At 43.3% G+C, this 27,459-nt stretch overlaps 1 protein-coding gene across 1 annotated transcript; it reads right to left on the bottom strand.

Moving 5' to 3' along the window:
* Positions 1-810: 810 nt before the first annotated feature.
* On the bottom strand, positions 811-27,310 carry LOC129382374 (uncharacterized). The gene is made up of 11 exons (XM_072285838.1): positions 24,853-27,310; positions 24,350-24,441; positions 21,144-21,504; positions 16,403-16,483; positions 12,471-12,518; positions 12,235-12,291; positions 10,270-10,377; positions 7,597-7,638; positions 5,455-5,537; positions 4,733-4,955; positions 811-973 (listed from the first exon to the last, which is right to left on the bottom strand). The coding sequence occupies exons 1-11, from the start codon at positions 25,034-25,036 to the stop codon at positions 864-866; spliced, it is 1,389 nt and encodes a 462-aa protein (XP_072141939.1). The 5' UTR covers positions 25,037-27,310; the 3' UTR covers positions 811-863.
* Between the last annotated feature and the right edge of the window lie 149 nt (positions 27,311-27,459).

Below are 27,459 nucleotides of genomic sequence, written 5' to 3'. Positions count from 1 at the left end.
ATCCTCCCACACTTGCATTGACCACCCCTCTGGTTGGTGCAACTTTAGCACAGTCCGTTTTATTTGTAGAACAGATGTAACAGTTGCAACAAAACAGCACAGACAGAAGAGTAAAAGGGCAAGAACAAAACAAGGACACAATGGGTAACACACACTTATGCTTGAGTGTGTCCCATCCTATGTCATCTTGTTGGTGCTCTATACTCTTTCTGGGTGACATGCAACAGGAGGGTCAAAGGCAACAAAATTGCACATCACAGCCTTCATGTTCAGCACTGTAGTGTCTGTCACACTCCCGAGACAATAGCTCAAGTACTTTGTGTGTGCCCTCACTAAGCGGGCGAATGAAGAACACTTAAAGCTAGTGTTGACTGCTTGGACTATCGCCCCTTTTAGGAAGAAAAGATTCTGGGCACGTGGTGAACAGTTGACTGTGCCCAACGTGCCATAAAGTCTCTTGAACTTTCTACATGAGACTGGTTTAGACGATCGCCTCTAGAACCTGCGAGACATGGACAGTGCAAAATGGGTTTGCACGATAACTTATTGTGTGGACAAGATTACTCTTGCGTGTATTGCATCTACAGTACGCCTCCGCATATTGGATGTGTATATAGTAGCTCATTGTACCATAACAATCACCCGCCACCTACCCTTCCCTGTCATTACCATTTCCCCTTTCCCCAGGGAAGATAGCAGGCTAGAGACAAGCTCTCCAGGCCAACCTCTTCTCCTTTCTCTTCATTAAAATCTACTCTTCCTCCATGGCATGAGAGTATGCATTGATGTGACATCTGGAAACCTGAAGGCTCCGACTGATAGATTTATTGAACACCTTAATGTCCGTGGCTGATACACACAATTCAGCGCCGCTGCACGTCACCAAGCTTTTGTGACAAATGCTTGCGGACCATTTTCAACCGCTTGTCCGCCACCTCCTTTGTCACGTCGCCCATGTAGATGGCAAGCATCGCTGCATAGAAAGTGAAACTATTAACCTCATAAAGAAAACACAGAACTAAGCACAGTTCTTTATTACTCCATGGGCACATTCAGAAGTCACTGAAGCACAGTATGTAGGCAAAGACAAATTTAGTTTGCAAAGGAAGCCACTACTGCTTGTGAACGCATGAATTAATTTCCTTAAAAAAAATAAGTGCGCTATTATTGTTCTGCACAGTCGTGTGTAACAGTGGTGTGCTTGATTACTTCATATCTAATATGAAGCTATGAGGCATCCATGTATAAAAGCTGTTACACCTACTGCTAGTGAGATACTATCGACATGAAATGACGAACGGAGCTCCTAACTGAAGGTAAAGTCTGCGCCCATGCAATCGACACCATTGACGTGCACATACTTCCGGTTTGACCGTCCTACACAATGATGTTCCCTCTATACTGCAATATTTTAGTTTCTGTTCTGGTTCTCTTTTATTTGAAAGCGAAAGGTTATGGCAGAGTAATGACGACAGTGCAAACTGTACCACTGCGTTTCATTTGACACCAATAGCATATACGGTTTCACCGCAATGGGCAATAATACTCACCCTGTACTTTGATATTTTAGCTTCTGTTTTCTTCAATTTTTGTTCTGTCACATTCAAATAAAAGAGAGCCAGAACAGAAACGAAAAGGGGGAGCATCATCATGTAGTATATTCAAACCGGATGAGCACGCCTGCCGATGGTGATGACTGGACGGTCCACCCTAACCCTTCAGTTATGCTCTCCACTGTTCACGTTTTATTTGATGCCGATAGTACCACATTTTGCTCCATATGACTTGCAATGCATGAGCACTGTTAACACCTGACCATAATGAGCATCTTAGTATACCTACAGTGATGACAAATAAAGATATGGCTAACTATCCAAGTGCAGCAAGTTGCTGCACTAACTTCAGTAATGCATCGGTGATTGCAGCTTGCGTTCTTGTGCAAAATTGTAGTCAGAAATCTAGCGCAGTAAAACCTCGTTAAACTGTACCCGCTTAAACAGTAGTTTCGTTTTAAAAGTAGTACAGTGAAATCGCCGACTCAGTGCCCATTGAAAATAATTTTTTGTATCCGCATAAACCGTACCAGCTTATTGCGTGCATATCGGTTAACAAGTAGCGTTTCCACTTTTGATCGCACAATCACAGCAGTGCGTGGTCTCCATCGAGCAGCCCGGCAGAACACGCCTCAGAAATCAGAACGGCCTCCAAGCATCCTGTGCGTTTGCGCGTGAAGCCACATCAACATCATTTCGGCGCCACGCTAGAGAGCATTGTGGCATCGTGCAAAGAAGGACTCGCGTCATACGGAAGCTCGGATAAAAAATACGCCGAGTGCTCAGCATAGAAGAACAAATAGGCATCGTTCGTGCTATCGAACGTGATACGAAGAAGTCGGTGCTGGCGCACAACAAGGATCTACTGTTGGCTACGGTGCGTGGCATTTAGAATGCGAAGTTGCTTGGCAGCGCTGCTGCGACCGTGAAGAGATGTCGGCTACAAGGTTCGACTTTTCGCCATTGTTGCCTCTGTTGTTGCCAAAGTGTCAACCAGCGACAGTGACGAAGACGACATGAAAAGCGACAGCACGGACGATTCAGGCCCGACAGTGGCAGCTGAAGCTGCGCGTTACGTCAGCCTCATGAATGCAATCGCCACGATGAGAACAGCACCCGGCAATGAAAAAGGCGCCCCGCAACTTCTGCAGCGCTACCGCCTGCATGCATGGAGAACATGCAATGTCAATGAGAAGTTTGTCATGCGAGTGCTTGGCGAGAAGAGGGGGCTGGCTGAAAAGCTGGCTCGCAGCTTCAGTAACACCAGTGAACACTTTTGATCATGATCAAGCCCGATGCGTATCAGAATTCTCGACTGCGATTGGCTGCCTCACGCATCTTGCGCAAATGAGCAAATTATGAGTGAGCCGACGACAGGCCGCTGTTGTTGCTGCTAGGCCGCCACGGCATCAAACGAAAATAACACTTTTGTTGCGCAAAGTGAATAAATACTGCTTGTTCTTTCCCCCTTTCATCGCACTCTCTCAGAGTTCAGTTTTTGACAGGTAAGTGGGCGATCTCATGCTATTTCGGTTAAGCAGTACTGCTGTTTAGTAAGTACTTTTCCCGAGCTCCGGCCAACTACGGTTTAATGAGGTTTCACTGTAAGAGCAAAATATAGAAAACAGTTGCCAGACAAGTATAGTGAAAGCTCATTAATTCGAACTTCAATAATTCGAATTTATGGATAATTCGAACTGTACGATTTTGTCTGGTCAAGCTCCCCAGAAGTCTGTGTATAAAAAAGCCCATTAATTCAAGCGCGAGAAGGTTCCGCCATGGATAATTCGAACTACGCGCCACGGTGCCGGCGGCATGGCGCCTGGCACACTGCCAGAGAAGCGCACCTCCTGCATACACACAAGGCTGCATCGCCTCCGGAACAAAGAGAACGGCGAGAGAAAGCAAAATCGGCAGAAGATCTAACCGGCGCGGGGTCAGCCAGAAGGCAGCAGCGGCTGCCTCCTCTCCGTTCTACGTTGGCCACCCAGATCCCGTCCCTCCCGGTGGACTACGCGGCCAACAGAAAGGCATAGATGACGGGGGAACTGTTCGGACAGTGGCTAGCGAAGATGGACAAAAAGTTTGAGCGTTGTGGACGGAAAGTCCTCCTGCTCGGTGACAATTGTTGGGCTCATAAGGTCAACATTGAGACGAAGGCCATTGAGCTAGCCTTCCTTCCACCTAACACTACAGCGGCACTGCAGCCCATGGACCAAGGTATCATTCAAAATTTTAAATCATTTTACCGGCGCCATTTGTTGGAGCAAATTATTTTGTGCAATAATTATCAGGTGACGCTCCTAAGTGCGCTACACATGCATGTGCGTGCTTGGGAGCAAGTAACTGCAGTTACGATAGCAACTTGCTATCGCCACTGTGGCTTCGGCGCACAAGCTCTACAAGGAGGAAACCAGCCAGCTGCGCCCGAAGACGGCGTCACCGCTCCCATGGCGGACGTTTTGGACAACATCTCCTTTGCTGACTTTGTCGACATGGACGAGAGTGCAGTGGTGTGTGGTGCGCTGACAGATGAGGACATAATTTCTCAGGTCAGAAGCGCTGAACCTGTCGCTGCCAGTGACGAGGAGGAGGAGAAAGACGACGCGCCAGTGAGGCCCTCCGCTGCGGAGGTCATGGCTGGATTGAATGCTGCCCGTCTCTTCTTCAGTTTTAAAGAAGGCAAAGAGGAGGCCTTCCGCCACATTAGCTCGTTAGAGCAAGAAGTGCTAGCTGTCACCTTCAAGGAAAAAAGGCAGGCTACGATCACGGACTTTTTAAAGCATTAAATTTCTGGCATGCCCTACTACTTCCAAATCGCCGTGTACTGTTGTTCTCCTTCACTTTTGTTAGTTCGAACTGAAGCGGCTTCCCCTTGCGGTTCGAATTAACGAGCTTTTACTGTACTATCGGCTGAAAGACCATGGTAACAATAACTCAAATAAACAAGCCTTCAACTTTCTTTTTGCTGCACAAATACTGAATTGGCCATCACATGCACAAATAACAGAGCTAAAATATTTTGTTTCCATTATTCAATGGTAGAACATAACACAAGGCAATTAATCAAAATTGATGTGCCAGTTTTATGTAGAATAAACCACATTATAATAAAAATATAAAACATGCACAAGATCAATATGTAAACTTTCTAAAGGCCACAGGAAAAAGATATATACCCTTTAGAGACGAGATTTTTTCTGGCGTGAGTGGTGGCTTTGCCTCGGTGTAGCCAAGCGAACGGGCTTTGTTCGAAAGTGTCCCCGTCACACTCCTCGTCTTTAACTGCTCTGCCGTCCATAACACGGTAGCAGCGCTTCTGCAAAACATAGAATCTGTCGAGGCACTAAACAAGCAGTCCCAGGCTTTCTGGTCCAACCAGAAGCCACTGCCTGCATAAACCTGCATTACAGAAAGAAATAATCACTCACAAATTAGAAGCACTGACAGGTCTATATCACTTTTTTTTTTTTTGCTTTATCAGAGGGCTAGCTGTCAACTCCATAACTAGTGTCATGCCAGATTTCCTTGAATGCACAATATATCACTTATGCACACAAAATGGAGAGTGTGGCTTCTCCATAGAGTTTCTTTAAAAGTTCTCACAAAAACTGAAAATTACAAAAATTGGACTTAGTGGTCGCAAACTGCTGGTGCATGTGCTGGTCTGGCTGACCAGCACACTGTTTACTGCGTGGCTTGCAACCACTGAGTCAGGCTGTGTAGTAGTTGAAAATCGCCCAACGACTGTCTTGCCGAAAGGCAGGTACAGGTAGGACTTTCATATGCATGCCTGCGAGCTGTCACAGAATAAATTCAGCTCATTCAAGCTGCAGCTGAATTGATCACTTTGTGGCAACATTCAGGCAATATCTGCAGCTAATAAATTTGGTGTGATTACCTTTCCGTCATCTCTTCTGGAGCCTATCACAAAGTCTGAGGTGGCGTGCTCAAAATCTACAGCCTCCTCACAATGAAGATCGCCTGCACAACAAAATGAGGTTTCTAACGCACAAATTACAAACAGTGTAAGCAAGAACAAAGAAATTGGTATAATAGAATTCCTAGGACTAAATAATATATTGCATAGAACGAATAACTAGCACCCTGTTATAGTAACAGAAAGGGTGGTAAGAAAATGGAAACAGTCACAGTCAGCAGAGTATTTACCCTACCAAGTGTACATTTTTTTCATAAACATTAAACGAACAAACTAAAGCTAAAAATTATTCAAGAAATAAGAAAATGAAAATTGTACATCACTTCAGGGCCTAAGGGATAAATAAATTCATAAAGCTTGCCTTTAATAAAACCAAGGATGCTGCTCAAGTACATAAACTTCCTGTCCTTTGTGTCCTAATCTTTATAGCCCTCTGGCAGCCAATTATGCAGATCCCACACATTGTGGGAATCAATGTTAGGCAAAGCATTACACAGCTAGGTAACTAGCCATCTAGCATATAGGGACACTAATGTAGCGCAAATAGAACAAAGAACACACTGGAGAGCGTAGGCGCCACCCACAACCAATTCATCACAGCCCCTACAAGACTGGAAAAAACATGCCAGCAAGACTGCAATAAATCAGGCAGCCATATGGTGAGCAGCCCATGCTGCCCCACCATATGTTCTTTGCATTTTATTTGCCATGCAATGCCATGCCACCTTCCTCAAGTATAAAAGAAAACTAGGTTGTAGTGTTTTTATATGCCAAAACCACGATCGGATTATGAGGCACGCCATAGTTGGAGACTGGGTTCATTTTGACTACCTGGGGTTTTTCAACATGCACCCAATGCTTGGTACATGGGTGTTTTTGCTTTTTGCCCTCATCAAGATGCAGCCTCCGCCGCTCGGATTTGATCCCACAACCTCGGAATTAGCAGCCCAACACCACAGCCACAACGCCACCGTGGCAGGTTTCAAGTATCAACCAACTTGCCCAACAACTTTAGGGCCGCATAGCATCATTTGGGGATCCATGAAAATGGTGCAACATGCTTGTATAGGGTGTGTGTTTGTGGCAACAGCAAAGGATGGCAAGGCAACTGATTTCTTGTTCACCAGAGATGAAACATTCAACTTATTCCGGTATGACCAAGGCTAACCTCACAGGCGGATGAACTGCGGCAATCACAAAAGTGGTGCATGCTTGCCTGATGGAGCAAACTTGCTATGCAATGCGATGTATGTCAAGCATTTTAAAGCAGTAGCTTGCACATGTGAGGAATTGTGGTAGGCTGCTATTCTCTAATGACCTGTCGTTGCTCAGTGGCTATGGTGTCTGGCTGCTGAGCACGAGGCCGCGGGATCGAATCTCAGCCCCGGCGGCCGCATTCCAATGGGGGCAAAATGCGAAAACACCCGTGTACTTAGATTTAAGTGCACGTTAAAGAACCCCAGGTGGTCGAAATTTCCGGAGTCCTCCACTATGGTGTGGCTCATAAACAGAAAGTGGCTTTAGCACGTCAAACCCCAGGATTTAATTATTCTCTAATGCCATGCATGCGCCTGTGGCATAATGGATATTCCATCAGGCTGTTGCACTGGGTAACCCTAGTGGGTAACCACCACCAGACAATTTTTGTGAAAGAGGCCCCCCAACAAGGCAAGACAGAAACTTCCAGAAATGTACCTTGTAGAAGCACAGAATGGTTTGTATTGAAATGTGCTTTTAAGGTGACATATAATGCAATTTGGCCATTCCCTTATTGGTGGCAGGGTGTCCAGATCAGTGTTACTGCCTCATCATTTCTTATTCTCCCAAGTGCTATGGATTGGAGCAATAATATTCGCAAATATTCAAGCATAAAATGGGTTTGGCTGAGGTGGGACAAGTGTAAACTGGCCACCAGTACGAAAGGTGGTCCACGTGTACAATCTGAATAAGCTGATCATGACGATGATGACTAACATGTGTTTCCTATTCGCACGAGGAAGACAAAGCTGTTAAATCTTCTGCACTGAGCTAGGTTCTACACAAGATATAAAATTGAACAATGTTTTTCCTTCACAACATTACCAGTAGCACACTATTTCTTACCTATATCTTCCAATGGTAATGGTGCCGAGGTTTCCACAGACTCTGCAGAATAACCACAAATTTATCACATATATTGAGTGACCTAAGCAGCTTCAGACATTAAAGGAGTACCGACACAAAATTTCGAAGTCGGGTTAACATGCAAGATTCATTTATGTGGGCACACATACATCGTCTGCAAAATATCAACGGCAAATACAGCTTAGAACATATTTAAAATCAATTTTACAGTATGTGTGCGCAGCCAATTGCAAAACGCAGCACCTCGCGACATCGACATCTAGGAAGGATCGTACACAACCGAGAAAATGCTACGTTACGGGTTTGCGATGTCATCGCAACGGGTCCAGCGAGCAAGTTTCTCGCCGCTCTGAACATCCCAGTCTTCTTTTTTTCCCTGGTCACGACACTGACATCTCTCGCCGCTGACAGCGGCACAAAAATCAGCAAAAATTTCTTTCCGACACAAAGTAACTCGTGCAGTAAAGCGACTTCAGAAGTGTGCATGTTATAAAATGATGCGCAATATAGTAAATCACTGGAGTGATTTTGACTCGCAAGCAGTCAGCGCAGCCCCCACAGCAATCGTCTCTGTGAAGCAGCTCGCCTGGCCAGCGTGGTTTCTCATCGCTACCAATGGCATCGGGAAAACCAATAATATTGTCTCTTATGAGCGACATAAATGTGCAGGCATTGATTCTGTTGACGAATATAGGTGCTTTATTACAAGCTGTGGGGGGGTCGCAAGGGCCATCGGCCTCGGATCCTACATCCAGAGAGCTAGGCCTATATGCCGTTTGCCAGCGGTCGCCAGCTCACCTGGCTTGCTCGTTCGCTATACCATTGGTGTGATAAGTGGCAGAAGTGGGCCGAGTTTGTGCGTGCCACTGGATGCTTAGAATGTACCCCACTGAAGAGCAGCCAGATTTGCTCATTTCATTTCAAACATGCCTGGTATAAACAAAACCAAAGCTGTTCGATGATCTTCCCCCAAGACTATGTTCCCAAGCCTGATGCTGTGCCAACTTTTATCCTGTCTTGTCTCGTGCTCCGGAATATGCTTCATTCCTTAAGCGCCCTCGACGAATGCTTCGTACTTCTTGTAGCAGTGCGTATGCATAATGATAGCTGTCGCTAGTCACACTTTCCAAGTCGCTGTTTTGTAGTGGAGCCAATCAAAAGTGGTTGACCACGTCTAATACGGTGACGACTTGCGCAACCAGGAAATAGTCATCGCTGGGCAATGAAAATGAGAACAACAATGATGGCGAGGACATCGCAAAGCATGTGCAGGCGTAGCAGACCAACTAGCATCACGAATCTCGCACGCCCGCGAGCACGTCACAGTTTTTTGCGATCACGTGTCCAACTGTTTTTACATTCCTTGTTTGTCCTATCTTGCAGCTCTCTGAAACCAAAAATTGGACTGGTCACTACAGACAAGACTCCAAATAATTGCCTGTCACGCTCTGAAGCCAATGATGTTTCGTGTCGTGATGACTGGGTCATTAGCTACTTATTGCACCAGAAAAAGCAGGATAGAAAATTTTTTGTGTGATTACTCCTTTAAGGCTTTAAAAAAATCCACCAGGCTGTAAACGTGCCACAAATTTTCATCTCCTTTCACTCCACAGCCTGCATGTACAACAAAAGTTTGATGCATACTCTAATGACTGTCTCACTCATTCAAACAGATTTAAATAGTGGAGAGATTGCTGTGGTGGCTGCATCTTCAGATGAATCAATGCATGACTCAGTCACACTATGATCTCTATCATATCAGCTGCTTCCAGTGCTATTTACTTATTTTTTTTAGAAGGCTGGCAGTGAAAACACCTACTCGCAAGCACCTGTGACAGAAGGACGCAGCAGATTCACCACTACTGAGTGTGAGAGCACTGTAAAATACACGCAAAGTACATGAAAATTACCTCAATTACATCCCAGAAAAAATGAGTTCCCATGAACCATGCTTGAAAAGCAGTGGCTTCTTTATTTCATACTGGTTAAAAATTAGGTTATTCATTCAAGAGCCATATGCCAACTGCTTTATGCACAAGCATCTCTGTAACAGTGCTTAGATAAGCAAACATAGTAAAGCTAAGCCAAACACAAGACCAATGCATGGCAGCATGGATTGTAATATCGCTAGCACCTCATACACATGAATATGCTACCGGAAGCATGTAACGTACATGAAAGCTGCTTAGAACCTTTTTTCAAAAAGCTAGAAGTTGCATGAGTGCTTTTTTGGTGTAGTGCAACTAGTGCACAGATAACGAAAAGAACCCACAAACGGTCAGTCTTGTTCTTGCTCTACATCCATGTACTAATTGCGCTACACCAAAAAAACTTCATGATGACATACCAATAAGCCCATATCTCCGCACTAATCAACTTAAGTGAGTGCAAAACCTACAAAACACATAAAGAATTTGAATTCCAGCTTTCTAGGAGAATAAATGAATGTGAATATTTATCTTAGTACCTCTTATCCTTTGCTTCCCTGTACGAACCTAAGGCACCAATAAATCTTGATAAACACCTTGCAACTCCCTTCTACAAGTTCACACTGTTTGTAAAACTTGCCCTAACAAATATGTTGACAATGCCACATACACCAGAAGACAGATATAGTAGAAACAAATCATTTAACATATAAATATTCCTCACCCAACTCTTCTAAGCTGTTAAAATTTGATGCTGCAGCATCGTAGTTCTGAGGAATCTCAGGTTCTGAAGCAACAGCAGCAGCAGCATCCTTTTGGACAGTTGCAGATTCTGAGGAATAAAAATATTCGCATAATTACTGCACCTATATTCAACGACTACACACACCCGCCATTTAGCTGATGGTTGCCTATTTTCCTTAGTTTCTCTACTCACCTGATATTAAACATATCACAGAATTTCTTGATTGCTTTTACTTGCCTATTGACACTAAGCTAGCTCTACTATATTTACTTTCTTAGCTGGGAAAATTAGGCACTGAATATGGGAAATTTCAAGCACTTTCTTGGTGTACCTCAAAGATGTTTCCAATTACAAGGTTATTAGATGTTTCCGCCATGATCAATTATGGTTTGACTTGCAAAAGTGAAAGAGTCCATAGAAAGTGAAATCGCTGCACTTTAAATAAGCAAGCACCTCTTACAAACATCATCAAGCATGCAAAACATCAATGCACAAGTGCATCAGTGTTTCACACTGCCAACAGTTTCCTTCAGGTTTGGCAATGGTGCTGCTGTTGTGCTAAGCTGTAACATGACGTGGAATATGCTGCCAAACTTATTTCAGAAACAGCTAGCACCATTACAGGTATAAATGTAAAAAGAATATGTACTGCACTGTAGTTTTCTTTTCACACAAGAGAATGTTGCATTTTCAGCCATAGCTTCATCACTACTGTTTATGTGAAATATATTCCTGATATTTATATTTTGTACAGTACAACTAAACCATGCAGCTCGATCATAGTTGAAGGAAAAAAACAGTCCCAAAACACAAAGGACAAGAAGAGAGGTTCACACCACAACGGCTGGACTATCAACTGAGCTTTATTAGAAATGGCGTAGCCCCAGCAAGGCCAGCAGAGCATGCACAGCAACAGCATCACTAATCACAGAGCATGAAAAGTCAAGTTATCGCATCTGTCGTGACCGAACTAAAAAGGCTAATTCTTTTTCAAGTAAGCGCAATGAGGTTGTACTAATTCAGCCGTCATTAGTACGACCTCGGTGCGCTTACTTGAGAAAGAATTAGCCTTTTTAGTTCGGTCACGACAGATGCGATAACTTGACTTTTCATGCTCTGTGATTAGTGATGCTGTTGCTGTGCATGCTCTGCTGGCCTTGCTGGGACTACGCCATTTCTAATAAAGCTCAGTTGATAGTCCAGCCGTTGTGGTGTGAACCTCTCTTCTTGTCCTTTGTGTTTTGGGACTTATTTTTCCTTCAATTATGTACCAATTGGCCCGAATTTCAACCCTTCTGCATCTTAGTAAAAGCCCTACGAAGAAAGTATGCAGATAACTTATGAAATTTAGAACTGAAATGCAAAGTTAAAATAAAGGGGAAGCGTTTGTTATTATATTCATCTCCTCAAAAAAGAAGGAAATGAAAGTCGAAAAACTTGCCACCAATGGAAGAAAAACACACAACCTGAGCATCACGTGTACAAGGCTATACAAAATTGAAGTTGTGCATGGCAGCTGTCCTTTATAGAAAATTAAGCAGAGTTGGCAGGTTGGCATCTGCAGTTCTTTCAAGTGCCCCGAATTGCAAGTACTATATGTGTTCCTCCAGGGAAGGAAAAGTAACCACTGAAAACTAACATATAGCACACTACAGTGCAAACTTGCTGCAAATAGCATGTGCCCCTCATTCCTCCTTCCTCAACTGCCTCCCACTCGGATTCTTCCTTTGTGCTCGCAGTCAGGAAAATCAAGTAACCTTACACAAGAGCAGAACAGTAACGGATGCACAAAAAAGAATAAATGTGCACCAGTTGAGACTGTGACAAACAAAAGTTGGAAAAAAAGTTGTAAACAGCTGCCTGTTTGGTCTGCCATGTTGACCTACCACTTTAGCATTGCATAATACAATGTAAGCTCCAAGCTAAAGCATGGACGTTACTTACCTCTCTGGGCCAACTCCTCTGAGACGGTGGGCCTATGAAGTGGGAGTCTTGCACGTCCTACAGAAAGGGAATACTTGTGAGCTACGTCAAGAAATTAGACGGCCGTGGGAAAAAAAACCCTCTACAGTAGCTTAGGTACCATCAGTGTGCTGGGCATGCATGGCTTCAGTGAACACAACATAACAGGATGAGTACTGCATAATGCAAATCGCCTGTATTATTAGACAATGACTTACCCGTCTGACAGTGCACCCTTGGTGCTGGCACAACGCGGGTTGTGGACCCTAGAATATCAAAACACAAACTGCTGAAAGACCATATAGGAACAAACACTGTTATTACAAATACATTCCTGCAATGCGACATCATTACTAAAGTGATCACAAAGCAAGTGCCTTTATTGCATTTAACATTACAGTGCTTGCGAAGATAAAGTGCAGATTAATAAATACCTTATGCAACCTACACAAATGTTTGCAGAAGTGGTTTGTGTGGTTCACAGCAGACACAATTTCAGCAAACCAACACATGGTTAACGAAAGTTTGGAAACTTTTTTTTATTTTGCAACTGTGTTAGAAATTTCAAGGCAATTGTATGTAAAGGCAACTTCACTTTGATTCTACTAAAGCACTGGTGTTCCCGGATATCAATTTCATACTCAGTATGCTAATCTAACCTTCAGGGGCAGAGATAATCTTAATAGATAGGGAAAAGACTGCATATGATGTAGCTTGATGCAAAAACCTCTTTTGCATTCTGGGAGCAGGAGCACAGCTGTTATCAGCTTTGCCTGGCTTTTACACTGGCATGATATACGCAATATGCTATGTCACATGATGGGTTTGCCTTGTTTCGACTCCTCCCTCTCCTTTAAATGTGAAATTCACACAGAGAGAGCCAAATTTTATTATGAATATAACGGAACAGAAGTACTTCATAAGAACCAAACAAAATGTAGTTGTCCTCAAATATGACAGTCTTCAAATTTCCTATGTAAATGTACACAACGAATGTGACAAAAAAATATAATCAACGAATTTTCATTAATTGTGCATCTCCAGACTCTTGCAAATATAGGCTCGGCAAAAGTGCTGAAGTGCCTGTGCAAGAACAATTTGTATAGCTAGCATAGTGTTATTAAATTTACTGACACTTTACCTTGGAATGCTGTGTATGTGAGCGCAAGGCTGCACATTATGCTGGATCCATATCATCAGTTTCAATAAGAGGTGCTTCAGTAAGTTGCAAGTACAGCCTTAATATGAATCCTGCACACCAGCAATTTCTCTGTAACGCAACAAATTTCTTTGGGGATAAAAACCATCTTTTTGCTTTAGAGAACTCCTGAACCACCCCTTGGGCTTGGTGAAAAAACAGTCTGCAGAAAGGATAATAATAATATTTGGGGTTTTACGTGCCAAAACCACTTTCTGATTATGAGGCACGCCGTAGTGGAGGACTCCGGAAATTTCGACCACCTGGGGTTCTTTAACGTTCACCTAAATCTAAGCACACGGGTGTTTTCGCATATCGCCCCCATCGAAATGCGGCCGCCGTGGCCGGGATTCGATCCCGCGACCTCGTGCTCAGCAGCCCAACACCATAGCCACTGAGCAACCACGGCGGGTACGCAGAAAGGATACACTGCTATAAACGTCAGTCAAATTTTCCATTCATGCACAGTGGAGCTCAGTTGTGTTGTGCATATGGAGATCATAAGCAGACCATGAATTCACCTTTTTTCTGAAACACTCTTTTCAACAGAAGCCTTCTCACTCTTTTCGGGTGCCATATTTCGTCATATAGCACATTCCCATATGAGGCTGCTGTTGGCCAATAGCAAGAAGGATGCTTAGATCAGTGCACTTGTTTCTAATGTTGCTGTATATATTTATTAACACAGTTTAATAGAAATTGAAGTTAGCAAAAATATGCTTTCGAATTTCCATAAGAATTACGTACTTCGGAAATAAGTCAACTACCGTAAAAACCGGAATATAAGTCGAACTTTTTTCAAAAAACCATTGCGAAAAGTCAACCCTCGTCTTTTATACCAGACATTGGCAGAAAAACTACGAAAGTCTTGCAACAATGGACGGATGAAGTAAAGAGCCACCTTCGCCATGGCCATGAGCAGCAGCGCGGCGTGGCGACATTGTGGCACTGCCAACTTGCGTTTACATTGTTACAAAGTTATACTGGTTAAAGGCTGCTTTTTCACATTTTGTTTCAATATGAGCGGAAGCCGACGGCAATTCATCGTCGCCTTCAAGAAAAAGTCGACAAGGTGGGTGGAAGCCCACGGCGACCTCGCGGCACAGAACGAATTTGGAGTATCCGAAAAGAGCATTCGGTACTGGCGGAGGCAGAAGCAGCAAACCAACAGAAAACGTCATTTCGTGGGCCGACCACAGAACTGGAAGACAAGGTTGCGGAGTTCGTCCGGGCGCTGCGTTTAAGATCGCGGCCTGTGACTGCCGAATGCATTCGTTTGAAAGCGGTAGAGATTGCGCGCATCTCTGGACTGGGCAGCGAGAAGCACTCGTCATCAGACTCTAGTTTGGACGACTCTGATCAAAGGCGTTGCTCTGGTTCGTAGTAGCGCTTGCGCACTTTGTGCCCTTCTGTGTACTGTACACCCGGCCAATTTTTAACAGTATGGCGCGACCATCGACCCGCATGTTTGTCAGCACCTTGTCATCACGGCACAGAGCGGTGAAATAGCGAAAGTAAGCGCACGTGTACACATGCGCATGTCTCGTTTGTTTCACCGCTCAGCGCCGTTAATAAGGTGCTGACAAGCACACGGGTCAATGGTCGCGCGATACTGTTAAAAATTGACCGGGTGCACATGCGAGTAGCATTTAAATAAATACTGTCACTATTGTGCATGAGTTGCATTTGTTTCAAGGTAAGGGTGTCTTTCGGTACTTTTGCCATTGAAAAAGATTTTTTTCATTTTTAGAATTTGTTAGTTGGGGAATCGACCTACATTCCGGTCCGACCTATAGTCCGGTTTTTACGGTATCCTCTGCTCTTGCGCGGCATAAGAATTAAACTTTGGCCACACCACTTATCAGTGTCGTAGCCGCTGAGTCTCATTACTTTCATCTTCACAAAAAACCAGCGTGAAAAAGACATGGACAAGCAAAGAAACAACAAACACGGGACTGTTTTGCAACTCTCGTTTCTTTGCTCGTCCGCACCTTTCACATACAGGTTTTTGTTAAAATGAAACCACACCAACTACCCAGCTATTAGTTTTGATGAAGAAACCCATTACTCTCAACTTGTTTTGAATATTGAACTGGCCTTGAACCATATTAAACTTAGGGTCAGACCCCACGTACGTTTGCCAGCGCGTGCTCACTCCTGGCTGCTCCTCGCTAGATGCCTTGGCAGACATCGCTTCCTACTGAGCTATTGATAGTGCTAAATTAAGAATGCACAAGTTCGATGTGGTACTATTATTCAGTCAAGCTGTTTCAGGACAAAGCCTGTCCACACCACATTGCACAGCCAGATTGGAGAACATGAGCACAAGTGCACATTCCAGCCAGTGTTGTACATGCAGCAAATGCTGCATATATGCATTACAGTTACATGTTGCTGCGTCTGCTACATAGCGTAGATACTGCGGCTGCCCCAGGGTACTGCAATGAGCCCACTAGCTGAGCTCACTGCAGCTCACTGAGCACAAGTGCACTTGGCATAGCCTTTGCAGTGCATGGCATTGAAGGAGCACAAGGAATACGAAGGGGATTAACGGTGAATTTGAATGCCAATAAGGTCACTTCTACTGAATGCATTGAAGCACTCTTTGAATGCGAGGTATTTATGAAATAGACTATATTAACTTCAAGCTCATTTCCCAAGTTCTATACAAAATTTTTCACTGTCTTTTTAACAGTACATATGCACAGGATATAAAATAAGGCTGAATGATGCTTTGAAAATGTAATCATTGCATGCTATACAAGCACTCCAGTTGGAATGTTATAGTCCAATATGATGATACATAATGGCCCTTATGCTACATCAAATACAGAAAAAAAATGCTTTCTTGAGTCATTCTTTGTTCTTTTTTCAATACACTTTACTGCGGAAAACAAAATAGTGCTTCTAATGAAGATTAAACTAGAACACACAGCAGAAGATAGAACTTGCCTCCAATGTTCGAAGGGGTGACAGGGTCCGGCTGCGCCCGTACTGACACATCGAACGATGTGGCATAGACAACTCTGCTTTCTGAAAGGTTTTTGAAGGAGGCATCTGAGCTGTCAACAATTTACCAGCACCTGAATGTCATAACTTATCATGACTGGCACCAGTAAATGACAAATGATAACTTCTATATGAAATAGTATGTACTCCACAAAGACATAATGTTTAATTAGCCCATTGACAAGAAAGCACAAGTCAAAAACAGAGAATGGAGTAGAAAACTAAGACAACATAGCAACAGATGCTGCTAGCTGTTACTGCTTGTCGTTTCGCCAATGCTAGCAATGAACACAAACATTTCTCCTAGTGCAACTTTTGCGTTTGGGAAGCACAGTTGATCCCTTATGTTTCTTTGTTTAAGCAGTGTTGATATGAGTCAAGGAAATAACAGATGTCTGCAGAGCAATAATCTCCAATAACACTGACTGTGCTTGCACAACAGTGTCAAAATACATTACAAGTTCTTACACTGAAGTGGTGGTAACACAAACATTTCTAGCATTTGTAGCAATGAGCATTAAAGGGAAGCTGAAAGGTTTTCCAGAAAAAATGAGTGAACATCTGTACATAATAGTTTTCAACCCTCCGAATTCGAATATCGTATCGAAATTGAGCGAAAGAAAGCTGAAATATATTTTATTTCGACGAAAAGTGCAGCAGCGGACACGCCGAGCTCGCACGTCTCGTTTCCGCCTGTGATTGGTCGGGCGCCTCGTGACGTCAACACTAGTGTTCGTCCGAACCAACCGCTGCCGCTACACATGAAGCGCGGTGCCACGTAGTTTGGTGCTGTTTTTCTGAGATGGTAATGGAAAGTTTAGAGAGACTGCGTTTTTCTGAGGAGTTCGGCGTTACTCCCTACATGTACGAGCCGATTGCGAAGAGCCGGCCTCTCAAAGAAGCAAACGATGCTGGTGCGAGCAGTGCTTTCGACGCGAACGAAAGCGAAGTCTTGGGATCTCCTCGTGTTGGAAATGCTCTTTGGCGAGTATGTTTTTTGCAAAGCGATCTAGTGATCTCGCCGATCTTTCGCCGATCTAGTGAGCTCGTTTCCGGTCAAACAACTGTAGTGTTGTGTTCCTGCATGCCTCCTCGTGGAACGTAAGCGGGGATGCGATCGTCGGCATTTGCGCGCTGTCCAAAGTTGTCGGCAATCTACAAAGACGGTTTAAATGCGTGAAAAGCTTCCCAGTTCATGCAGTACGTGTAGTGACTTTCATCTGTGCGCCATCCGCACACTACTCGTAACCGAAGTCGTAAAGGCGGCGAATTCCGTCGGCTACGTGAGACGGTCGGTTTCTCGCTGTGCGCGAGAGAAGGGGGGAGTGTAGCGTCCTGGCGTGTGCCGGCTTTCCAGCACATGCAAACTCTACATTTGCACTGCGTTATGGTAGCTGCCTGCAGGCTGTTTTACAACACACGTGCAAATAGAAAATTAGCGGCGCTTTGCAACGAAACCTGCATCAAGGGCGGGAGATAAACATGCACCTTCCGTTCAGCATGCTAACACGAAGGAGCTCGCAGTAAATCAAAATCCAGGTTTGGGCGAGTTCGTGAATTCATAAGGCCTTCCAACACCAGTTATCATCAGTCAGTCCGCACTCGTGCAGTCTTTGTTTTTGTTGCTCCGATCTTTTCGCGCTGCGTTTAGAAAGCCTGCTAGTGGCAAGTTGTCCTCTCTCATTCTGTGGCCATATGCAGCAACTGCACAGGCCGAATTGCAGGGCTGGCCGTATACGTATGTATCAAGCTAAGGTGCACTTGGTAATTTGATACTAGTTCTTTGCATGTGTTCATGAGTGCAAATGCTTCTTTGGTAGTCTTTGATGGCATTTGGAAGACAACATCGTCGCGGCCGCTGGTGTTCGTGCAACCGTAGGCTGCACAGAAAGCCAGCATGATCGGCCCACCACTTCAGTTGATGCTGCGCACGTTGACTACCACTCTACATACACGCAGACGCACCAGCAAAGGAATGCAGGGTCGATTGAAGCAGATTACGATGGCACGCATGCACAAACAAGCACGGTCAGGCACGGTCGCGGAGGCTGCGAAGGAACAGAACACTAGTGTTGTCACAACACCGTGGTTTCCGGTCTCCGCTCGCATCGTCAGCGTCAGCAGCAGCGTGCGGCATACGACGGGGAGCGGAGCTACAGCGCAATTTTAACCGACGATTACGTCGCTCCTAATTGAAAAAAAAAAAAAAAAATTTACCTACATGGTTTATAAGGTTCCCGCAACCGTATATGAGTGTCCTATTGAATTCGACAGACTCTTAAGCTTCCCTTTAAAGCTCAAAACAATTTCACTTTTTATCTTAGCATAGTTTGTTTCATGGAGGCAAAGTTTCTGGCCAGAAAATATGAATACTTCATAATTCAACCAAATTTGCCCCTACATTGCCTTTTTGGTGTAAGTGCAATGCTTTGAAAAGTACATTCTTAACTGAGGCACTTATTTATTGCAGTTCATCTGCATGCTTTTTCTCTGCAAAGGCACCAGCTCTAGTTGATATATTTTCACAACCACTTGCAATTCCCTTTATGAGACACCAAGAAAACTGAAGAAAACAATTTGTACTTTTCCTTTCATTCAGATTTTCACTTGGGGAACAAACAATGAAACAAATTAGCCTTGAAAAGGCAATGATCTCTGCAAATGCCAACAAGCTCGACTTCTGTGTACAGAGCATGGCTGGTGCAACATGTGCATAGCAGATGCACCAAATTTCACAGCTATACCACAAATTTGCTGCATTTAGCTTCTTTGTAGAAGGCATATCGCTTTACCATTGTGCTCTGTATTGTTCATCTATCTAGCACTCTAAACAAGAGGTTCACAGAAAGATTAAGTCGTAAGAAGAAACTTGTGGCCAACACCAAGTTCTTTATTGAAATAACGCAAAATGCAAATACGTTTTCATAAAACATCTGCTCGACCAATTGTAATAAAATTCGCTGCACTTAAGAGAGTTAAATTCTAATGATTAAGAAATTTTGATTTAGGAATATAATGTGAAAAATATTTCCAACAACAGAAGCACGAACTTTACAAATCCATAACTCAGCACCAAAAGCAGACATCACAGTTCTGTAAACTTCATCCATTAGAGCCATCTAAATCAGACAAATTTATTAAGATTTTACAGCCTATATGAATTGGTTAAATGTTTACAGGGGTTCTGCAAAAGTCCAACCCATAAATTAAAGGCACATAATACATCAACCTTGTCCCATTTATATGTCATAAGGTGAAATTTACAGAATTGTGAAATGGTTTTTTTTGTTGTCGAGTTACGAAGTTGTAAGCTAAATATTCTCATTTTCTGAATTTCTGCAATTTTTAACAATTCATATGAAAAATTGATGGCCTAATAAAAATACCCTTGCTGCAGTCCCTAGATAAACGTTTCTTATTAAATGCAGTAAACCTAATCAAACTTGAAGCAGTGGTTACCGAGAAAAATAATTTTTCTGTTCCTATGCATTTTGAAGCCACATACATAAACTTCCACTAGTCATTAACAGCATTCAAACAACAGATGTCTCAGGCTGGAGACGATGCTTCAAGAATGGATAAGAGCTCTTGTCCGACTTTTGTTGATCACATAGCAAAAGGATCTCAAGCATTTCCTACGTGTTTCCACTTAACCAAAATTCCAAACATTGCTTCAGTGCTTCTTGCTGCATTAGCATGATCAGATGGCAGTAACAATGCTAGGCTCACAAAGGTTCCTAGAATTTGCAGGACTGTCCCGAATATCAATTACAATTTCTGCGTTCCAACTTTCCCTTAGGAGTGAGCACTAGGTCCACATTGAGGTTTGACGATACTGCTGGGGGGGGGGGTATTCTCTAAGTGTCCACTTAGTGGACATGTCCGTTTTGTCTGCTGTTGAAGTTCCGATTGGCTGGGCTGGGCTATGCATCAGAAGGAGACAGGCGACCCCTGGCCAATCAGAACTTCAGCAGCAGAAGAAATGGACGTGTCCAATAGGTGGACACTTACAGAATATCTCCCCCCAGGTCACTCTATGCCCAATGAAAGTCCTCCAAATTGCTCAAGCCTGCCTTTTTTTAAAAGTATTTTTCAGAAATGTCACAATGGAAAGAATATTTCATAGAAAAATCAAATGAGTGCAAAACTACCAATGGCAGAGTCTGTCATGACTAATTTCCACCTAAAATGCATTATTTTACACTTTAAAGCATGGTCCAGTCTTGAAAGCAGTAAATTGGTGCAATGTCATGTACTGCTACCAAACTCCATATGTAAATATTCATTTCTAAGCCATGTCTGCCATCCTGAGCTGCCCATTCTACTTCGCACCCAACACCAGGCTTTACCAAGTCAAGTGGCCTAGTCGATAGGCCTTTTCTAATACACTCAATCCTGAGCACATGACAGACTGACCTTCCTCAGGACGATATGCCACCTGACAGCTGCAACCAGTAAAGCACGAAAAACAATAATACAGGGAAAATATAACTGAAGTGAACCAGGCAACACAGACAGGAACCAATAGCCTCAACTAAACCAGAAATATGAAATATCCTGCATTTGTTTACACTGTATGTAACATGGGGCCCTAAACATTTTTATGGGATCAACTTCATACTTGGCGTGCGAATTTTCCAACAGTACAGTAATGATCCAAAATTCAAGAAATGAAAACACTCACCACTTTGAAAAAGCTTATAACAGAGTGTCTTTTGCAGCTCCATGTTCCTGGCACGAAGCTGCCGCACTTCTTCATTCAGCTCCTTGTAGTGCTCCTCGGCACATATGCAAGTGCCTCTTGGCAAGGCACTGCCTTGATCCTCAGGAACCTGCTGTGCCGAGGAGACTACTTGAGCATTTTCAGTGAACTGGGCGCGCAAGCTGTCCAGCTCATTTTGCACAGCTTGCAGCTGCAGCTGTAAAGCTGCATATGCACTCCTCGGGACAAAGTCAGACTCATCGTCCTGCAGGACTTCGTCCGCCAGCTGCAGCTCCGACCTCTCACGTACTTGAGTCCTTAACTTCTTTTGGGACTGCTCCACCTGCAGTTCAATAAGGCACAATAGATGCCCTGGCAAAATGAACGCACACCACTTTCTGCACAGAATGTAACAGTTAAGTGTAATGCAGCACGACTTTATTTACCTACCTACTGCAGAATAAAAGTAAAACACAAACAAAGCTATATACAATAACCAACTCAATGTGAAAAGCAATAAAAACAAAGCTGAAATGATATTTCTGTAGATGTGGTGCAGATGTTGTTACACTCACAAACAAAAGAAAGCTAGAATTTGCATTCCATATTTCTGCTGCATGCTAGTTAAAGGTGCTCATATTATTATGATGACGACTTGGGATTTCAATGGTACACTCATAACACCAATAAACTAACCAATTCACATACAATAGGTGTTTCCATTACTATACAAGAATTTTGTTTAAACCGTGTGTGGCAGATAGCAAAGTTGTAGTCCATGAACCCGATTGCTCACAACGACTGCCAAAATGGGCACGACACAAAATAATTTCTGCCAATCATTGAGGGCTACCGGCAGATTTGGAAAAGTGGCAGTAGAAGATTGAATAACAGTTCATTTAATCAAAATGGAGGGCACATGCTTGAAAAGTTTGTGGCCCTTTATACGAAATGTCTCACAACTTCAAGGGTCCCAGAGAACTGGAAGAATGCCAACATTCTACTAATCCACAAAAAGGAGACGTTAAAGAATTGGAAAATTACAGGCCCATTAGCTTACTTATTATATAAAATATTTACCAAAACAATCTCCAATAGAATAAGGGCAATATTGGACTTCAGTCAACCAAGGCAATAGGCTGGCTTCAGGAAGGGATTCTGTACAATGGATCACATCCATGTAATCAATCAGGTAATAAAGAAATCTGCAGATTAGTCAGCCTCTCTACATGGCTTTCATAGAATACGAAGAGGCACTTGATTCGGTAGAGATACCAGAAGTCATAGAGGCATTACTTAATCAAGGATTAGAGCAGGCTTACATAAATATGTTGGAAAATATCTACAAAGATTCCACAGCTACCCTAATTCTCCACAAGAAGAGTAGGAAGATACCTATAAAGAAAGGGGTCAGCAAAGGCGACACAATCTCTCCAATGATATTCATTGCATGCTTGGAAGAAGTGTTCAAGCTAGTAAATTGGGGCCACTTAGGAGTAAGGATCAACGGCGAACATCTCGGCAACCTTCGGTTCGCAGATGACATTGTCCTGTTCAGCAACACTGGGGACGTGTTACAACAAATGATTGAGCACCTTAACAGAGAGTTTGCAAGAGTGGGGTTGAAAATTAATATTCAGAAAACAAAGATAATCATCAATAGCCTGGCAAGGGAACAAGATTTCAGTATCGCCAGTCAGCCTGTAGAGTCCGCGAAGGAATATGTTTACCTAGGACTCACAGGGGACCCCAATCATGAGAAAGAAATTCATAGAACAATAAATTTGCGGTAGAGTGTATACGGCCGACATACTCAAATTCCTACTGGAAGCTTACCATTATCACTAAAAAGAAAGATGTACAATCAGTGCATTCTACTGGTGCTAACATATAGGGCAGAAACTTGGAGACTGACAAAGAAGCTCGAAAAGAAGTTAAGGACCGCACAAAGAGCGATGGAACAAAGAATTATAGGTGTAGCGTTAAGAGACAGGAAAACAGCAGTGTGGATCAGAGAGCAAACGAGCACAGCCAATATTTTAATTGGCATTAAGAGAAAAAAAAAAGGAGCTGGGTGGGGCATGTAATGTATAGGTTAGATAACCGGTGGACCATTAGGGTTACAAAATGGGTGCCAAGAAAAGGGAAATGCAGTCGAGGACGGCAAAAGACTAGGTGGGGTAATGAAATTAAGAAATTCGCAGGTGCAAGTTGGAATCGGTTAGCACAGCACAGGGGCCAATTAGAGATCGGAGAGAGAGGCCTTCATCCTGCAGTGGACTTAAAGTAGGTTAATGATGATGATGTATACACATATAGATAAAGCACTTTACATGTTACTGAAACTTGCAGCACAGATTCAACCACAACTGTTTTAAGATGCATGTGGCGCATCTTAAATATCATTATTTTAATCACTGCTTTTGATATACCTGTGCATGCAGCAGCTTATGTGGGAGAACTTGCATGGACTAGAACATGAAACCTTTTTTACTATTTAGACAACTATTTGGTAATATGGAGTATGTTATGCATGCACAATGCTATATATAAGGCTTCAATTACAAAAAGGCTTGCAGTTTACATAGTAAAATTATTCTGTGAAGGCTTTGTACTGTGACCTACCATGAAAAAATTTCTGATCTCAGCTGCCAAAGTAACTAAAACATTATTAAGAATAAAATTGTGTTTGCATTCTGTTCTTTCTCCTGCAGACGTCACAAGATTTTGAATCAGTTATAAGTTCAGAGTGGGCACTCCACCCTCTCGCTTTCATCGCATTTGTCTCTTCTAGCTGTTTCTTTTGTCACCATGCAAACTTGCCCAACTGTCTGCTTTTGCCTTATCAGCACACTGTTGTCTTAGAGGCGATGTGAAATTGACTTGCAGTACATCTACAGAGTGTTATGAAGGTGGAAAGTGCTTGGTTTAAGTGAATGGTGGTGCATCACTTACTGACTTATTCCACTATCACTAATTAGCACGCGGAATGCTTGCAGGTGTTCATAAAATTTTTTTACCATTCTTTTCGCTGTAGTATGTGTGATGCAATCACATTGACTTCCGTGCAGGTTGGACATCACTGTCATTACTTTTTGAAGACGTAAGGCAGTTCAGCACATAATATTAAGTGCTCTAGCCTTCTGCCTTGCATGCAGCGAATGCAATTATCAACAAGGCATTATTACCTTTTCTTTGCTCCTTTTTCGCCCTTTTGGCAAGTCCACCAACACCTTCCTGGGGCGCTTCTCCATGTAGGCCTGCATCTCCTCCATCGATTCTGCAGATAATATAACGTTGTGGGATGCAACCCAAACACACGCAGACACAAATATCCTACAAGGCCTACTTGCATAATGTTCCTGCAAGCACGACAACGCCGTTACAATCCAAGGAAAGACGCCGCCTTTTGGAGACTCTACAGCCGTTTTGAAGCACGCCTACATGAAATGCTCATGGTGCAATCATTGTGCGATAGCGTATATTGAAAATTAAAGACTCCAAGTGAATGCACATACAGGTAATGCTACCGCCACTTTCGAGGCGTAACACACATTGTGTGAAAAGGTCTAGATAAGCTGCTTCCCGACTTAAGTTATGTCACTACGGCCGCTGCCTATACACAACGCACGCTCTTCGATCCAGGACATCACTACGAAAGGGTACGAATGGAGCTTGACGTGTCACTTACCAGAGAGATGCAGGATTCGCGCTTCATAGAAGTCGCCGTCTGTGTTGTCGTCTCCAGGCCAGTAAACGCTGTAAGATTTGGTTGGCTGGAAATCGGCAACGTTCTTGGGCTTGAAGTCGCTTATGGCGCAGTGCTTGACGACAGCCGTCTTGCCATCGAATTCGTATTGCACGAACGCAAACATTGTCACGCAGCTCAGGTCAGTGGCGGCAAGCTAGGAGGCACGGGCGAACCAAGCGAACTGTCACTGAGAGAGTAGCAATCTCCACGTGTTCACGTTATACCACGTGCTTGAGATGTGACGTCCTATTGACGACATTACCCAATGTCATGTGATCTAAGGCGCGAACATACGAAAGTGCCACACTGCTTTCGTGCTAGTGTAGCTGTTTGCGGGACGCACAATAGAGCCTTTTCATTCAAAACGCGTGCTAAATAATGTGAAACAGGTGTCCACACTAAATGAGCCACCATGATGCCGTTATAAGGTTAGGAAATGTTGGCTGCACTTTCTTAATCTTTCTTTTTTAATGCAGACTTTCGTTACATCTGCGTCAAAAGTTAATTTTGCACGACGAACGGGAAGTTTCCGAGAATTACATGCAAGATAGATTAAAACGGCAAGGTGAGTGGGTGTAATAAAAGCGAGATGAATTTTTTTTTTTTTTTTTTTTCTAAATTCGGTATTCGTATCATATTGCATAACGGGTCACTCTGTATATATGGCATTGTATATACCCCATGATTTTCTTATACATTTAAGTTTATCTCAATTGACAACAGCGACAATAGCTAATAATAATAGGGAAAATGCAATTATTCTGTGGAAGTGGAATTGCCACGTCGTGAAATTACTCCTTTGAAAGTTGGCAGTGAACACTTTTTAGGGCGCTGCACGTGTACACTGATGCAGCTGGACACAAAAGTGAAGACAACTTTTATGCTTGGCACACATTTGCAGTCACAACTTGCTTGCTCTTTTCTGCATTATTTCACTTTTGGTAAGCTACATGGTGTTTCGATCGTGAATCCTCGAAATATTTTAATTGTGAAGCGTGCGGCGCTTGAAGCACGATTGACTGTCGACCTACGCTGCGTTGGATGCGCCCAGTTACCATCCTCAAACACATCTTTTCTTCCTGCTTCCCTTCCTTTCTTTCTTGTTCCTGCGTTTTTTTTCTTATTTTTTTTAATTTCCTTAATTAATATTGCGGTCTTCTAGTTCGTTGTCCTCCCGAAAAAACCCTGGCTTAATTCCCAGTCCCGCGGTTGTTGTTATAGCGCACGGGCTAGTCTAGCTTCGGGGTTTTGACGGTTGTTAATCTGTAACTTTTCCATATATGGTCATGCACAAGCTTCTACAGCGATTCTTTAAAACTGATGGTAGCGCTAAAAAGGACGAACACACGGTGAAAAGACGACACGACGACGAGGAAACGCTACTCACAATTGGTTTATTTTTTGAAAAGGGTTCAATATTTAAGAGCTATTCAATATTCTAGAGCGAACAACTAACATTTTAAAATATGAACCAAGCTTAGTTCTTGCAAGCCAAGAGCAATAATGCATAGTGCTTCATGCTTGAGTGTTTGTACAAAACATGCGAATACTTATGCGTGATACGGAGGTATACAATCCTACGACTTATACAAGTGGACATTCAGGAAGCTGTTTATACAGCGAGATATAGCAATGCATATGCTGCTGTGACGGTCCCGACTCCCCCTATTTCATTAATGATGGAACTTGTGTTGGGAAGAATTGATTATACGAGAGTACAGCGCTGTAGTTATATGTATGTATTAGAGTGCTGCAACTTATGATGATCGGCAAAAGTGCTGGAAAGCGTTTAGAGCACCCTGCACATGTATCTTGACTTCTGTGATTTCCGCCAACATCGCATAATCTACAGAACGCAGATCAAAAGTCATGTAAAAGAACTATAAAGGATGACTTATAATTTCGGTATAGTGTGGATAATTACACTGATATCCACAAGTGTGCTGAATCGGGCTGGTTCATCCCACGCACAGTGGGAATCAATGTTATGCGAAACATTTGCATGTAGCGGGCTCGTTTGGGATTGCGCAAAGCGTTACCAGGTACATATTTGTGTAATACAAATAGCTCTGTGTCTGACAGGAGCGTGCGTATTACGACATCAGCAAGACGACGGTGACGACCATCGCGTGACGACGACGGCATGATTTCGACGTGAGCTTATACGACATGCCGATTGTTGGTTTCAACACAGGTATACTAGACGAGCGTAAGAGAGAGAAACGCTAATAAGTGGCCGCATCAGCCTAAGTACAGGGTCCTGAATATTTCGCTGCGCGTGTTCTCAAAAAGGTTTTGTGCTCATCCCTGCACTGTTCTTGCTCAAATTTTGCAAAACGATCGCATTTTTGCATCGAATTCATTTAGTATAACACTTCGCACATTTACTTGTTTGGTTTTTATGAAAAAAAGTGCAAATATACTGCACATATGAGAATGCAAGCTGTTGCCGTCACTGCGCAAGCATAAACTTGTGTCGCCGCCTGCCGTCAGATGCAGAAAGCAGCGTTTCAAGGAGGGCATTCGCCTATCCTAGGAGTGGGCAAC

The sequence above is a fragment of the Dermacentor andersoni genome, unplaced genomic scaffold (genome assembly GCF_023375885.2).
Source record: "Dermacentor andersoni unplaced genomic scaffold, qqDerAnde1_hic_scaffold ctg00000259.1, whole genome shotgun sequence".
NCBI classification, from domain to species: domain Eukaryota; kingdom Metazoa; phylum Arthropoda; class Arachnida; order Ixodida; family Ixodidae; genus Dermacentor; species Dermacentor andersoni.
The sequence above is the reverse complement of the archived record's forward strand: the minus strand, read 5'-3'. Positions and strand labels throughout refer to the sequence as shown.

What these genes read in the sequence shown, in the direction of transcription:
- LOC129382374 (XM_072285838.1), bottom strand. Translation starts at nt 25,036, where the DNA reads ATGTTTGCGTTCGTGCAATACGAATTCGATGGCAAGACGGCTGTCGTC. An exon ending in CACCCCTTCGAACATTGGAG is followed by an intron (nt 12,519 to 16,402) that starts GCAAGTTCTATC and finishes TTGATATTCTAG; the next exon opens with GGTCCACAACCCGCGTTGTG. An exon ending in AAAAATCTCGTCTCTAAAGG is followed by an intron (nt 974 to 4,732) that starts GTATATATCTTT and finishes CTTTCTATGCAG; the next exon opens with CGATGCTTGCCATCTACATG.